A 16,860-nucleotide genomic window follows, 5' to 3' on the forward strand; every position below is an offset into this window, starting at 1 on the left:
CTGGATAATTTGTGATGTACAAAACACTCAGTATAGTATTTCTTTTACCTTTCTCTTCTCAGAAGATACTTGCTGCACTATTTCATTTGGTGCAGGCATTAGCTTTCCTTGATTTGATGAACTGTAATTCAGTGTGCTTTTAATATGGTAATTTAGGCGTACTGTGTTACATGAAGAGCGTTGCAGGACTAAATTGGTATTATTATCTTATGGGAGCTATTATTTCCCATAGTAAAATTTGAGAACTTAGATTTTTGTAAGTATTATGATGGCACTGTTCATGAGACATATGCTTACTTAGAAATGTGAGTATCCAGGTAACTGCAAGTTAACTTCCTCTAATTTCAGTAAAATTGTTTACAAGGGTAATTGTATTCTGGGAATGACAACACAGTTATGTTAAGAAAGAAACAGTGAGACACTTTAAGAAAACATTACAGAGTAGAAGATGATGCTGTAGTGTGAAAGCAAGTGACAGAAGTGATAAACTAAAAATAATAATAATATTTATATATATGCATATATATATTTGTATGAATGATGGGGCAAAATGAAGACAATTTAAAAATAGAGGAAAACAAATTCTAACTTAAATCGTGTGGAATTCAGTGGGAACTAATGTTGTTAATGCTCCAGATTTTCTGTGGTTGCAGCAATAGTACTGATCTGTTGTGATTGTTTTGAAAAATAGTAAGAGGAAAAGTAATGTATTGTGCTGAATTCAGTGACAACTGGAAGAGTGTTGAGTTTGCAGGCATACAGCTTATTCTTTGGGCCTGAACAAGGTTGCACTCTCATAAAGTTTTTGATGTGTGTATCTGCTACAGTATGCACTGTTTCTTTGAGAAATGATAAATCAGCTTGTATTTGATACATGAAGAAGAGATTTCCACGGGGAAAGAAGTTTTTAAGCTGAAGTTTTGCTGCTAAACTGTAGTCAATGACTAAAGCAAGACGTAAAGTTTTATGTAACTTGATTTGGAGGCCCAGTAATGAATCAAGTTAATCTGGTTCAGTTATTCAGTAAAATCCTGCAAAAATATTATATGCATTTTTTTGAATGCATATTGACATTTCTAAATCAGGTGCTTGCCACTTCATCGATGATACAAGCAGAAATGTTTTTTTCAGTGGATGATGGAAGAAGATGTTTTTATCATCGTATCACTGTTGTCATGGAAACTTGTGTATATCATTGTTAAACAGAGTGTATGTAAGGTTCTGACATTCCTGTGCCTTATTATTGCTAGCTATTGTATGTATTTTTAGTGTGTTTTCTTCAACACTGCAGTCAGTGCTTAAGAACTGGTACGCTGCTCTCCTGCATCACAACTGGGAACTCAATTACATGATTAGATGGTCCAGAGAGCCCTCAGTACAAAGTTCTTTGCTATAAGGTTCTTTTCAATACAGAGTTATTAACAGTTTTCTTTCCAAATCCTTTGTAGTTTATTATAAACACTACAAAATAATATTTATTCCAGCAAATTATTTTGAAATAGAAGCTTTTTGGATAGAATGCGCTATACATCATTCCTTATATATTCAGTCTCTTCAAAATAATGGATATTTTCAGAACGTGCTTAGTCTTTGAATATGCTGCTAAATTCATAATAAAAGCTCTTCTGTATAGTGTCTTAAAGTGGAAGAGTATGCTAGGACGGAAGCCTGACTACAGCCCTCCAGATTTAAACTGTCCTGGACACAACGTACGTGTAACTTGTCTTGTTTGAATCTTACATTGAGCACAGTTCACAAAGTGAGGGACAACTACATGAGAGTCAGGGTTCTAAGAACATTAAAGGCATTCAGTGTTTTGCACAATTACTATATTAATTCACTTATTTATTTTGTTATTCTACTTTCCCCAACAATTATTTATGATTGAAATTATTTGTCTTGGTAAAAAAAAAAATGAAGTTACTTGAATAAATTTTTCATCATTGACCAAGTGCCAGAATTTTCTTTCCTTTTTAATCTTTGGATTTTAAAAGGTAACATTTTAAATAACTGTTAATGCAGAACTTAGTTTTTATTTTATCATCAGCTGTCACAAGCAATTTAATGCAAGATTAAACTTACTTGAGAATCATAGAAACCTGAAATTTTCCAGAACAGTAAGGTAATAAAGGTTTTCAAAATGTATGTATTGCTTATGAGGTGATAGCTGGCTGGATATAATCATAACTGAATTAAATTTGTAGGAAAGGTCCAATTTTCTCAATTCAAGCTGTTGACTTCTAAATAATGCCACAAGAAAAATTCTTCATAGCCAGTCTGTAAGGCTAAGAAAATACGTGAAAGAGAACAAGTCTGTTTGTAAGCCACGTATATCTTTTCATTGTTTGTAATGTAGTGTAATAATGTACTTACTAGATTACATTAATCACTGAAAGGAAAAAGGGAGCCTCTTTAGCTGTTTAGAATGTCTTGGCACAGAATTAGAAATATTTACCTCCAGCTTCATATCTTTTACCTACAATTGGTGATAATTTTAGCTGTAATTCACATCAAGGTAAAATTTCCCATTTCTCACAAAACAATCCTGATATTTTCTTCAGTAGGATTTATGTTTGGATAAAATGAAGATTTTCTGAATGGAAATCTTTCAAATATTATCTAAACCTTTCTGTGTTTAAGGAATACAAAGAGAGAAGCCATGTCTTCCCTTTTGAATCTTCTGCTGAATGTGATTTAGGTTTTATGGGAACCTCACACAGTAACCAAGTCAACTAATAATTTCATTTACTATCCATCTTCTACAGGACGTGTGTTGCAGGGTTGATAGCTTGGGTGTGTGCTGCTCTCCACCAGTTACAGTGACTAGCAGAGTCTGCTGCTCTGCCATTAGCTTTGGTGGATGGCTGTACCTATTTGACACTTGAGTAAGGTGAAAGGGATTTTATGACCATAGGCAAGAGAGGGGAAATCTGCAACTGGGTCAGGTAGAGTAGATGAAACTGTGGCAACGCAGTCACTTTCTCTCCTGCTGCATCAACTTGTGAAGGATTTTCCAAGCTTCTGGTTAATGTGAAAATTAAATTTAGAGTGGAAGTGCCAAATTGTCAAGGATTCAATGTTCATTTTAACAAATGAAAAATTAGAAAAGAACAATGGAAGCTGTGTATCCCATTTAGGAAATGCCATTTTTGAAGCTTAAAGGTTATTGTGCAAAAGTAGTAGGCACTTACATGAATATTGTCAGAAAAATGACACGGTGGCTTTGTGTTTTTTAGAACTCATTGTCTGAAAAAGTTTTATACTGGTTTATTTCAGTATATTGTTACTCATCACAGCTAAGTTTACATCTGCATGGCACAATGCACCATGGTGAATACTCCCACTTCTCACTGGGTCTGCATGATTCATTTCTCAGGATAATTAGCTGTGTGGAAAAGGGTTTATTAACTCAGGCAGTGTCATGATAGCATAGCTACACTACTTCTGTTTAACCAGATTAGATTAGGTATTATTATGTGAAACTATTTGTACTGTATGAATTTCTAAATGATCTGTCATTAAAATGCAGTTATGCTTAAACACCATTTCTGTGAGCGTGTTCGTAAAATAAAATATTCCTACGATACGTAAGGCACTGAAAAACGATTAGGTTTTCTGGGTTTCACAAGCCAGTGTTCTAACATCTTATTTTTATTTGTCTTTAAAAGTACCATTACAATTCCTTGATTTACCAAAACTTTGAATAAGAACTTCTATTGAATGAAAATCTTTGCTTAGACGATATTTGCAGATTTTGAGCTGCTGCTGACAAATGCAGTGTTAATGATCTGTCAGATACAAGCTTGTGGTTTAGCTTTTTCTTTAAATAGAACCATCACTTGAAATACTTTTGCTGATGTTAATTGATATTTCATATTCAGGAGAGGCTAAATTTGGCAATCCGGGAACCCATGCTTTCTTTCTGTTTGTGATTGCAGTGCTGATAGCCTAACTATGAACTTCCTTGGGCAGTGCTGCTAGTAACTTCCAGCCTGATAGATGAGTATTTCTAGAAATGAGGAGTAATTGAATCTCAGTGCTTACAAATTCCTTGTGTGCCTTTTAAAAAGAGACCACCAGCTGTGTTCTGTTGAATTAATTGTACTTATTTCTGTGATGTGTGCATCTGTCCAGAGAGAACAGAAAATTATGTTCTTTTTTCAGGGAAGTCTGTGGGTTGATTTTTAACTCATTGAAAGCAGGATAGTTAGACTATTAAAACTCTGCCTCTGTTCCTATCATATTTTCAGTCCAGAATCACAAAGGAGTGCATTCATTACATACATCTGTGATGCTGTGCAGATTTTGCAGCTGAATTACCTCCATCTTTGCCTTGCAATCTATGTTCAAATGCCTCATGAAGAACTCTGCTAAATCTGTTTGAGGTTGTTGTGTTTGGGTGCCTTTTCTGGGACAAGCACAGTTTCTACTGTCCAGTGAAATTATAAACAATCAGCAATGTGTGTGGATGGTGCAGATCTCAGGAGGGTTTTTGGGATTATGCCAAGTTCAGTGGTGGTGTTTGTTCAGTGATGGAACTGAGCATAGCTGCTGAATTGCTGTGTGCATCTGGACCAGAATGAGTGCAGGTCTTTGAACTTCCTGGCTAACATCACCCAAATGTATTTCTAAAAATACTGATGAAGAAGCAAGGAGACGGCGTTGCTCTGGACAGGTATGGTCACAGCTGTGTGTGATCTAAACAGGATGGTTGTCCAACTGTGCGAACTGCCTTGTGTGTGTGCTGGACCAGCTCATACTAATGAGGACTTAAGCTCCCTTATGCCTTGTTCCTAAGCTGTGAGATCAAACTTGAACTGAGATGTGAGACAGGATGGCTGGAAGTAGAAATCTGGTGCTACGCAGAATTTCCTTACAAAATTTGAGTGAATTTATATTGGCTAATTCCCTGAATAACCTGTTGTGTGTATGCAGAGGTTCTGCAGATATTCTTAAAATATCTATAATTCAATTATAAAATCTCATTTTGTCACATCCTGCATGCTTACAAATACTGTGTATACACAGCTCAGCAGTCCATTCCAGTACAGTTTTCTTAAAATTCTCAGCAACTGGATTTTAAACAATCTGTATTGTTTCATGCCAAAATGAATGATTGCATACTCATTATATACAGTGGAAAATGGTTCAGAAGTGTAAGTTTGGAGGTTTTGGAAAAAATGCATATTTTGCAATTAATCTTTGGTAAAACAGTAATCTTTGGTAAAACTTCATAATCATTTTGAAGAATTAAAGGCCATTATTTAACTAGATCTTTATTCAGATTGGATGTAGTATTTTTAGAGTAGTTTTTAAAATACCTGTCAGCATACACAAATATTTGCTATGCCAAATGTGCCTGTTGATTCCAGTTTATTTATTGCCTCTTCTGGAAATGAATTCAACTTATTCTTGACCTGCAGGCCATGGAGCCATAATGGAGCCATAATGCAGTTTTAAACTCTGCAGCTCTTACATGGTCACAACAATTTCTCCCTATCCCTGGAAGAGTCCATGGCATGGTTGGATGGGGCCCTGGGCAGCCTGATCCAGTGGAGTTGGAACTGGATGGTCTTAATGGTCCCTTCCAACCCAAAGTATTCCAGGATTCTTTGAAACTTCTCTCTGCATTTTATCTAGATATATTTGAATTTCAAGGTTGCTGTATGGCATACTGAATGTTATTAGATAGTGTTCCATGTTCAGAGTAGGGAAAAAGAAGTTAGGCAAGTTTCTATATCATATAGCCTTGAACTACATCTATTATCTGTGGAGTACCATACTGAATAACTTGTATGTATACTGTAATATTTTTCCCTTGCTCCCTTTCTTTTTTTTTTTTTGCATAATATTGTATTTTTCTTTATTATGATGATTTGCAGCAGTTGCTTTGCAATCCCTGTATTATGGAAGTTATGTGGAACACAGCATGTTTGAATGCGCAGTTATACCTGACATGGGTGATGGAAAAAATGGGAAAAAATGAAACTCTGTGAAAGCAATTCAGGCTCATATTAATGAGAAAGTAGATCTTTATTATGAAGAAACCATTACAGGAAAACCATGATTAATATATAATAAATTATGCTATGTTCAGTTACTGAAAAAATACCAAATACAGTGTAAATGTGCTAAAAATCTGAACAGGCTCCCATCATCCCAAAACCCAGTTTTGACTTGGTCCTTTTGACTGTATTTACTTTCCATGACAGAAAACAGAAAAAGATTTTTCCATATTCAGCAACTTTTGCAGCTACTGATAGCTCTTCTCTACTCTCTTAACTATTTTTCAGTGTCTTCACATACATAATTTATTAAATGTAGGAAGGAAAGAGAAATTAAGGGTGGTGGAAGAATACTGTATTTAAAAAAGTGTCACAAAAGCTTTGGTGCTACATTTCTGACTCTTCTGTAAATCTTAACTTGTGGTGCTTGAAGTCATGCATGAGCCCGTTGCTTAAGAACATATCTTCTGTGGTGATGGTTTTCAGAAATGACCGTTATTGTGCATACCCAGCTTGTAAGACTACACTGCTCTTCTCCACAAGGATGAATTGTCCTGGGCTCCAAAAGCTGTTGTACTAAATTACGGGTGATCCTCACCTACGCAAACCAGGCCTTCAGGTTTCAACCTGAGCATCAGTAATGCCATTTTTTTGGACTTTATGAGCTTATATTTGAAATAACAGGATGAAAAATCTTGAAGCTTTCTGTACTATTAGTCCATAATGAATACTACGTCTTGAGTATTATAGAGTGAAGGTATGAAAGCAATTTGTGCCTTTTTTTCTTAACATATTCTGCCTCACCCCCTAGGAATGTGTGTTTTTAAATAAGATCCTAGGGGGCATTGTGTTTGGGCTCAAGTACTCAATATTCTTTGAAGAGGTTTTCCAAGAGCACACATTGCTTATATCTTTGCCTGATTGCAAAACCCTGTAGTGGTGAATCACTCTGCTAGATGAAGTTCAAAATCATGACCTGTATAAAATGAGAAGTATACATGCTATGGTTTAGAAAGAAAATAATGAAATTCTGGTTACTCTGTCTGGTCCTGTAATATGTACTTACGTGTTTTACAGATGCATACACTGTGACACCATATCCACTGGAATAAGGATGTATTTCAGTTTCATGCTAGCTGGACTTCATCGCAGGAAAGGTTGGTTTTCAGATCACGACAATTTTAATGGTGAATGAACTTGCATGGTTGTGTAAATACATAGCCATGTATGTTTGTAAGTATGCAGATGTGTTTGTATCTGTCCAAGCGCAGATTTAAACCTCAGCGAACTTCACTGATTTCAGGCATGCTGGAGAGTCTGAGCCATTTCCTGAGACTCTGAACCTTTTTGGAGTTTTCATGTTTTCTCCATATATTAATTAGTAATATGGAAAAAGTTTGAGAAATTGTTTATGCTTGATGGAAAAAGACTATTTCCTGGTAAATATACTAGCTGCCACATCTACTGGAAAATGAGAATAGTGTATTTTTTTAAATTGGGCCAACAAAATAAAATTTTGTGATTACTAGTTTTAGAGTCTGCATGCCTTGAATCTTAGAACTGCACAGTTTTCCCATAATCATAGAATCAGTGTTTCCCTTTTAAGCCTGTTAATTTTGCTAAATTACTTATGTTATGAACTAATTGAATCACAGTATTTTAATTAAGTGTGTTCATAGTCATTTTATAAATAGTTGACAGGGATAGGTCATTTAATTATATTTTATCTGTAAGAAAGCATTAGCTCTGCGGCAACTGATAGCTAGCAAGGCCATCTGCAATGCCTTTCAGTTCACTCACACTGAATTGTTCAGATAAAGACTGTCAAGTGCTGCCTAAATAAGGAAGGAGCCTTGGTAAAGTTAAGTGCAGTGGAGGACACAAATGAAGCATTGATTCCAGGCATGCTGTAGAGTCTGAGCTGTTTCCTGCAACTCTGATCCTTTTTAGAGTTTTCATTGTTGTTTCCTCCAAGTATTAAAATGCGAGTATCTGTCACTCAGGAATTCACAGAGGATGAAAATGAGAATGGAGAAGAAGAAAGGGTGAGTTAAACCCAATAGCTTTGAGAAATAATTTTTTTTTTCTTTATTTGTTACTCTTTTAGGACAAGAAACCTGGAATGATTACCTTTCTTTTATAGGTCTTCCTCAAGCCTGTTATTGAGGACAGAAACATGGAGCTGGCCCGAAAATGCAGTGAAATAATAAGTGATGTAAGTGACAGTGATAGTTTGCATCCTTACATTTGCATTTCTCTTTTCAGTGGTTTTATTTTTACCACATATATATATTTATAGTCTGTAGTTATTCAGAAATATGCCATGCAGCATGTGCCCATCCAAAGCTCAAATATAAAGTACAAATAATAGAAAAGCACAGCGTACTCTGATACCTTGAATAATTAGCTGTGGAAGGAGGAGTTTTTTGGAGCACTTAAGCTGTATGAAGCATAGGCCTAGGAAGGAGTTTGAAAAGTTGGGTCTCATGTGGAGGATCACTCCCTTGAGAACACTGTGGCTGATTTCACCAGTAAAATGCAGTATTTTTGCCAATTTCTGCTCAATCATATGAAGTTTGGTTGGTTAGTCTACAACTGGATGCTGTACTTAGCTGTATAGAGAGAAGATAAAAGTCAAACAGATGAACTTTGGTTATTGTCTATTAGTCTTTGGTGATAGAAGCTCATATCTGCATAACATTATTATTGACTTGCAGTTACGGGAAAAACCCACTGAAGTGATAAGGTAAAGTGAGTCTGAAAAGTAGCTTTTCCCCTTCATGTGAATTGCAATTGGAATGATTGCTCTATACAGCGGGTTGAGGATGGTGACAACTGAGAAAATGTCAGTAGAGAGAGACTTTCACAACTGTTATCCTAATAAAACTGAAACTGGGGACTGGTTCATGTTCTGTTATAATAATACCACAGCACATGTTGTGTTAGTACAAGGTTCAGGATGTTATTATTCAAGGTGAATAATTTTTGGAGAATAGGACATACAGAATCTACATTTTAAACGATTAGAAGTTATGTATCAGAAAAGAATAGGAAACCCAACCCCCCCCCCCCCCCAAAAAAAAAACCCAGTACCTCAGAAATGTAGGTTTTACAGTGCTGGCTCAAAAGTGACATGACAAATAAAAAGCTTTCTCTTCGTCCGTGGACCATCTGGTAGTAGTTTAATTTTTACAAGATTGCTGAAAATTAGAAAGATCCTTAAAGGAAGCTACCATGATGGCTCCTTTGTAATCTCAAGCTATTTTAGGAAGTGGTAGAGATGATTACTATTTTTACTGATGGCTGTCTACAAGCTTTCTGTGGGAAATGAATAGCATCTGACACAATGTAATACATTAACTCATGGAAAGGCCAAATAAAAATGGAGATGGAATACCAGTCTGACCCAAAATATGTGTTGCTTCTGTGCATTTTTTTTTTCTAAATGTTTGCTGTTTTTTAAGGCAAAAACTCATTGACAAATGTTGAAGAAATATTTGATTTCGTTGAAAGGAATTACTACTGTGCTGTGTACCCATTAGTGGTAATGTTGGCGGTGACTGTTAGTCACTACATTTAGCAGTTAATTGTATTTTTGCTAATTTTCTGCAGGGTCTTGGGAGCTAAAGTGAGTAATTAAGTTAAACCAGGTTTCTGAAACCTTTAACAGTGTAGAGATGTGGTCTTTTGCTGAAAGCTTGTCTTGCATTTAGCCTGCAAATGCTTTTGATTTTTATTGAGATATGTGAAACGTAATGGCAACGTGTCATTAATGCTTTCAAGGCTGTAGTAATAAGCAATGGTCCAGAACAAATTTAATTTCAAAGATGATGTTCTTCGTTTAAAAATGACACTCATTTGCTTTATTCAGCCTTTGCTGAAGTCAGTAGGTGTGTTCTCATTGGCTTGGATGGAATGTGTGTACGCTTAGGGAATGAACTGAAATTTCTTGTGACCAGTGATGTTGTTCTGTAGTAGGTTCTTCACCTTGCACACATCACTGAGGAGCCCAATCAATTGCAAGGAATTTGCATTTTGACACAATAATCTTCAAAACTTTTTATATATTCTTCATGCCTTTTTTTTTTTTTTTTTTTGGCATGAATCTTTGGTCAAACTGCCGTTTGTGTGAATGTATTGTTGGTGAATATCTGTTCATTTTAGCTGCACAGTGTTTTTTTTGGGGGGGGTTTGCAGTTTTGCCCCAAGATGGCTTTGTGACAGCAGCCCTTGTCCTTGTGGACCATGGGACAGGGTGGTTGTCCTTGTCAGTCTGGTAGCCTGCCAGCACAGTTCCTCCATGAGAACACAGTTACAGGAGTGAGCACTTGTGACTTGAGATACTGTGATTGTATTGCACTCACCCTGCATTCTTTTCAGACTGACTTCAATTTGTCACTATGATTTAAAGAAAAATGGTAGTGATGGCATTCCTGAGTGCATGTGCAACTGTCAGGCTTGAACTGTATGTGGGGGGAAGCTGGGAAGTGTTTATGTGCTCCTGTTCTTCAGGAAATCCCCATCTTCATTTGAGGTTGGCAGATATTTGTTCTGTGGCTCTGATACCCCCTGAATTGTTTCTCCCTAAAGCCATTTCATTTAATCTCCCTCCATTACGCAATTTTATTTCATCGATGCTTTCAAAACTGTCATGTATATTAGATTTAAATGAATTACCTTCCATTCTAGGCCCTCTCTCTTCCGTATTGGAACTGAGCCTATCCATTTGCTTGCATTATTTACATTTTAGTATCCCATCATCAATTTGGTCTGAATATGTAGTGCAATACTGTGAATGCTTTTTGGTAGAGGCAGACACTGTGTCTTCTGAAGATACTGCTGTATTTTAGTCCTGTGTGGTACCAAGTGCTTTTTGCCACCTAGAACAAAAATAGTATCACCATCTATCTATCCTTGTATGGGGGCCAGTTTTGCCTCAGGATACATAAAAGAAGAGCTAATGAGACATAGAGCCAAGTGTAGAAGTAGTGGCTTTCCTCAGGTATCAGTAGGCTTGGGACAACCTAATTCAGGCTGGAGGTGTTCTTCTGGGCTCACCATTAGTAGTCAGAGCCTCTAGCTCAAGAGTACTTTGAGGTCGAATTTCTTTTGAGTGGTAGAATACTATGGAACAATCATATTGTATGCTTGTCCTCACACTTTTCTCTAGTTCTCTGCGGCCACAGAAAATGGATTTAGATAGATCTGTGATATGACACAGTTCTTACACTGTTAGAAGGATCATAAACTAAGAAATGAAGGATTGGACAGGGAAATTATAGTGGAAAAAAAGTTCTCTTTCAATCCAGCCTAAGAGCTAGATGAGAAAGTTCAGGCCTTTTTGTGACTCTTCTAAGCCTAAAGGGATCTTTGAGCGATGACAGTTCTACAGTGGATCTTGGCATATTGGTCAACATAGCCATGCACATCATCACTGGTGTAAAAATACTAAGAACCGTTTTTCATATTTAAATGAGACAAATATGTACCCCTGAATACGAAAGAAAGGTAACTGCTTGGGTTAGTCTTGGATTAGGCTGACACCATTTGATTTTTTCTTCTTGGAGCAAGCCATGGACAACATGAATTTTCCTGGTAAGCCAGGAAGCTTCAGCCTAGAGATTGGATGACCTTTTGTAAAGTTTGCTTTTAGCCAAATAACATCCGTTGAGCAAAACAAAAAAACAAGCCAGTTTGAAGCTTATCCTTTTGGTGATTGTCTAGGAATTTTAATCCAGTGTTACTGGATAGCCGTGCTGCTGATCAGGTCATTTTAAGATGTGCCTGGGAGGAGACAGGGTTCAGTAGAGAGCTATTAAAAACTATGACTTTAGTGAGATATTGGCCTTCAAAAGTATATCAAAAGGGGAGTGGTGGCTGTAGGCCATCATTTGCAAGTTTTTCCTATCATTTGTTTTTTTTTCTAAGGTTTACCAGACCTATTCAGCCTAAACAGAGTGTATTGTGGTGAAGGGTAAGTCAAAGGCAAAATTTCCTATTCAATATTTTAGGTGCTTGATTTTGGAACCCCAAACTTTTTCAAAGAATATTGATTTCTCTGCATGTCTCTTCCAGCAATTGATTATGTTCTGTCATAGCCAATTGCTTCAGTCTCCCAATTACTTCATTTGAAATAAATAGACTTTTTAAGTACACGTCATGACTATGTTATACTTGTCTCATTTTGTCTTCCATTTGCCTGATTCTAAGTGATGTAAACACTTCTGTCGCAGAATGAAGTGTGCTGAATTAAAACTGGACACACAGATTTTGTTATATGTCCTCTCTAAATGACTCATTTGAACCTGTGTGGATAACTAGAATAAATATGAGTAATAACAGAGTGACATTACTCCTTTATTTCTTTTGATTATTTTGTAAGCATGATTTCTACAGCAGAATGGCTTTGATTGTTTCTTCTAGTCCCCTTCCCCCCAATTAAAAGATACCTTAGGAGGCTTTCATGCTTGATTTTTGAATGTAATTATTACTCTAATTAAAATGGATGCAATTACAGTTAGCTCTCAGTTATCTGTGTGTGATTTATCTAAGTTGTGAGCAGCACGGCTCTCCATCTTCTCTGCCAGAGCCCCAGTTTTACAGGCATCCTACTGGAAATTCCATCAAACCTAACCAATAGACAGCTCTATAGACAATCCTATAGTCTTCCTCAACCATATTGCTGTGAATAGCCATAATTCTTCAAGGCTGCTTTTTAAGCCATTCATGTGAACGTTCACACCTCATATCATGCACAGCCTTAAAAGCATGTGCATGCATACACACAGGATGGCTGTATAGGCACCTGCTCATCCATCCTTATCATGACACTGCAGTTTTTGTACATTACTCTGTGGTTACCTAGAAGCACAGTGGCACATACAGGGGTTACATGAACTACTGGATCAATGTGGCCCTGAGTAAAATGACGACATACAGTCATTTTACACCCTTTATTCACTGAACAGTTTTTACTTAGAATACACTGTAGAATTATTTCCTACTTAGTGATTATGCAGTCAACAGTCTGAAGGGAATTTGGCTTTGTATAATTCATTTTATGGAGTACAAAAGGCTTAATCAAAAAGTTCCAGAGCTGATTCTGTGTAAACTACCATTATTCCTCATGAATTTTCCAAGTCACTTTATAGGAAAGTAAACTAGAACTTGTGATACCCATTAAGGATGCAGAGAAGGAGGAAATTAATACCACATATTTCTGTAATGGTCTTGTTGCTTCTGTCTGCTGCTTGTCAGCAAGCTGGGAGTGCATAAATGCATGGTGCTGTCATGCAGAATGTGAAAATGAGGTTAGAGAAATGGTAGCAGATAATAACCAGGAAAGCTTAATCCTAAATAATTCAACTTGCATTGAATTAAACTATACTATATGAAAATAAAGACATCTCACTAAAATAATTTAAGGCTACTTATTGGGAGTCCCTTTAAAAGTAAGGACTACACGTCAAAGTTGTCTGTCTTTAGAATGTGTTTAATCAATCTTGTTGTATTCACCATATTTCTTCATAGTTTGTATGTAAGTACAGATCCTCTACGCATTCACTATGTCTGTATACATTGCGTTCTTCACAATCTCACCAGTAGATGAGTGACTTCATCAACAGGCACATGGTTGTTTTGGATAACTGCATATTGCAGCTGTATCTACTGTCCTATTGTCTGGTAGCAAAAAAGTTGGGACTTTGTGGTGTTTTTTAAGAAATAAGCTCTTGCTTTTTTGCAAAATGCATGGTGGTGTTTTGCGCCCAAAGTGCTTTTAGTTGTGTATGTACATGACTTAAGAGATGGGCTGATACAAAATTTTCTTGGCTTTTTTAGAGACTCTGATATTACCTCCATGTCACAACCATAGGGGTGCTCTGTAGGCAATGCTTTGGCAATGGACTTGCGAATTTTTTCACTTAACTCTTGGATTCATAAAGAGACGTTTGATTATGCTATACAGATCCTGGGCTTGCAAGGTCTGTGTTGGAAGCCAGTCTAACAATTTTATCTGTGAGATCAAAGAGGAAGGTCTTGATTTGTCTCTCTTTTCTTTAGATGAGCAGAGCATCTATGGGAAGTGGAAAAATTGTGCTGTACATATAGAGAAAAATCATGTATTTATCATTTTTAATATTAAAGAGCTCTGTGACTTTTACATGCCTGATTCTGTGTATGAGAACTAGGTATTTCCCTGCGTGGCATAAGAAGTTTGCAAGCCATTGAGCACGTTATTATTATAAATAAAAAAAATACTAGCCATTGTATATTTTTCAGTTTTTATGAACAACTGATCTTCTCTTTTTCCTTTTTATAGGTACACTACAAAGAAGAATTTGAAAAATCTAAGGGCAAGTGCATATTTGTACCTGACACCCCTCAGCTAAAACACGTGAAAAGTGTTGGTGCTTTTATTTCTGAGGTAAGACCAAACAGATTGAAGAATTCTCTTTGCTTCTCATTCTTGGTAAAAACACTGTGAATTGAACATTATATTTATGAGCAGGGGAAGGATGGCTTATTTTAAACAATAATTATGCTTAAAGTTTGTGTGATTTCACTCACTATAATTAGTTTATAATGTATACCCACATATACTTATACAACCCTTTTATTCCAGGATTCCAAAAGTTATTTTATTAACAACTCCGAGACATTCATAACTGTGCCGTTTTGTGGGTCAACTGTGGAATAGGAAAAGGATTTCTTGTTAGTTATTCTGCATTCATGACTTTTGCAAACTACACTTGTGTACAAACAGCCTGACTGTCAAAGAGAAGGAGCCGTTACCGTGTTATTACACCGGCTCTTCGCTAAGGGAATTGGAACTGGGATCAGGTGAAGGTCATCTGCAGGTCACCTATCAGTTCACTTTCAAGTGTGCAAACCCATGTGTAGAGGCAAAAAAATGGCAGCTTCCAAAAATGATAGACCACAGTTTACTCCCAGCTCTTTAAATCCATATTTTTTCAAAATTTAAAGCAGGTTGTGTTTCATATTATCCCATTGTTGTGCACTCTTGCCTAGTGCAGCTAGATGCCTTACTTAAACCCAATAATATGATGGATGGTTTATCTTGTAAATTACTGACCTCTAGTGTCTTTGCAAAACTTGAGGACTTCTTAAACTGTTAACAGCAGTGGAAAAAGCCCTCTGTTTTGGGGTACACCTACAAATGTTTAGCAAGTTATTTATGTATATATTATGTAAAGGGAACTATAAAAAAAAACAGCTGTATATTGCACAGGAAGCTAATAACATTAGACAGACTTGTTCAGTATGTCTTTCATATATATGGATACTTTGTTAGCAATAAGTGAAATGGTTTTTATAAATTTGGAAAACTTAGATCTGAAGCAAAAGCCTCCTAGATTTTGAACTACGAGTGCTGCTCCGAAAGTGATGCCTCCTATTTTTATTATGTTGGCCCATGACATCAGAGGTGGAAGCTGGTGATATGACAGTAGAGGTGGAACTTTCCTGCCAACATTCTGTTACATGTTCTTACCATGTGACAGATGGCAGCAGAAGAGCTGCCTGACAAAATGCCTTCTGACGTGGAAGTGCATATAAAGCAAAGGTGTGGAACTGAATTCCTTTATGCAGAAAAAAAATGCACTAATGGTCATTCATTAATATGTACTGAACATTTACGGAGACCAAACAGTGGATGTGAGCACAGAGAGGCAATGGGTGGTGCTTTCAGCAGTGTTGACAGCTACAGTGAGTCACCTCCACTGGTGCAGATTTTTAAGATCATGGCATACAGACAGGCTTTTGTTCATGGCTGGTGAAAACGCATAGCTAAGGGTTGTGATGATGTTGAAATATAGTGTTTTGTAGCTGAGAATCCAGTAGTGTTATTGCGCTCCTTGTTTCTGATATAGTTTCCATGAAAATAAATAGGAGGCATTACTTTTGGTGTGGCCTCTGCAATTTTCTAGCCTTTTCATGAGGAATTGCAAGCTTTGAACACAGGAGAAAGCACATAGTAAATAGAAAGGAGCTCAAAAATGAGTCTGCAACATGAGAAGATTAAGTAAAAATGTTGACAGATGTTAACTTCAATGTTCCTGTCTTTTCCAGTTAGATTTAATTGCCACTTCACATTAATTGGCAAAATATTGTTCTATTGATGTCTCACTGCTACCATTTTGCAAGATTTTGGAAAATATAATGAGAAAATATAAGTTTGGTTTTTGGAAATGATTTAATACAATGTAGAAAAAAATGACTGCCTTGCTTTATTTTGTACTTCTCTCTTCAGTTCTAGAATTTAATTAACAGGTTCTTTGCATTACTTTGAGAATTAGACAGATCCACCTAATGCATTTTAAAGTTAGTACTTAAAAAACTGTGTATTTTCTGGACAATTTATGAGACTGCAGTAGATTTTTCCAGTTCTGATGTTCTTAGAGCCATTTTATTTAGTAGGAAAAATATGTAGTATGATTACTGTATCTGACAACGCTTTCATGTTGCGTCACCTTTTCCTTCCCTGTAGGTGAAGTACAAAGGAGCTGCTAAGAAAGACCTTTCCAACTCTCTTTATCAGCAGATGCCAGCTACAATTGACAGTGCATTTGCAAAAGAATTAACTCAGCTGCAGAGCAAGGTGCGACTTTAAAATCACAAAAATGATTTGTACATTAATTGTAGGGTAGAATATGAACACTTTGAACAATATTGTTGAATGGATACTTGATTGCCTGCTTGATTAATTTTGGGTGGGATTATCATCCAGAGTTTGTTATCACAGCTACTTCAACAACTACTCAATTCTAAAATGTAGACGATCTGACTGCCAAGTTTATTAAATATAAACATTAAAAAAGATTAAAACCAGGCAAAA

General features: G+C 36.4%; 1 protein-coding gene across 8 annotated transcripts in view; it reads left to right on the top strand.

Annotated features, from left to right (window-relative positions):
- NEBL (nebulette) overlaps positions 1 to 16,860 on the top strand; it is a 247,738-nt gene that overhangs the window by 150,170 nt on the left and 80,708 nt on the right. For 4 of the 8 annotated variants that reach the window (XM_046917574.1, XM_015281275.4, XM_040674966.2 and 1 more), the window contains 5 exons: positions 7,083 to 7,162; positions 7,956 to 8,050; positions 8,149 to 8,220; positions 14,326 to 14,430; positions 16,513 to 16,623. The exons of 2 other annotated variants lie outside the window; for them this stretch is intronic. In XM_046917574.1, the coding sequence (XP_046773530.1) occupies positions 7,120 to 7,162; positions 7,956 to 8,050; positions 8,149 to 8,220; positions 14,326 to 14,430; positions 16,513 to 16,623 (426 nt within the window). In that variant the 5' untranslated portion in view covers positions 7,083 to 7,119. Of the gene's footprint in view, positions 1 to 7,082; positions 7,163 to 7,955; positions 8,051 to 8,112; positions 8,221 to 14,325; positions 14,431 to 16,512; positions 16,624 to 16,860 lie in introns of all 8 variants that reach the window. 2 more of the 8 variants (XM_046917586.1, XM_046917593.1) reach the window with 2 other exon arrangements.

This window comes from Gallus gallus, chromosome 2 (assembly GCF_016699485.2).
Source record: "Gallus gallus isolate bGalGal1 chromosome 2, bGalGal1.mat.broiler.GRCg7b, whole genome shotgun sequence".
Classification (NCBI taxonomy): Eukaryota; Metazoa; Chordata; class Aves; order Galliformes; family Phasianidae; genus Gallus; species Gallus gallus.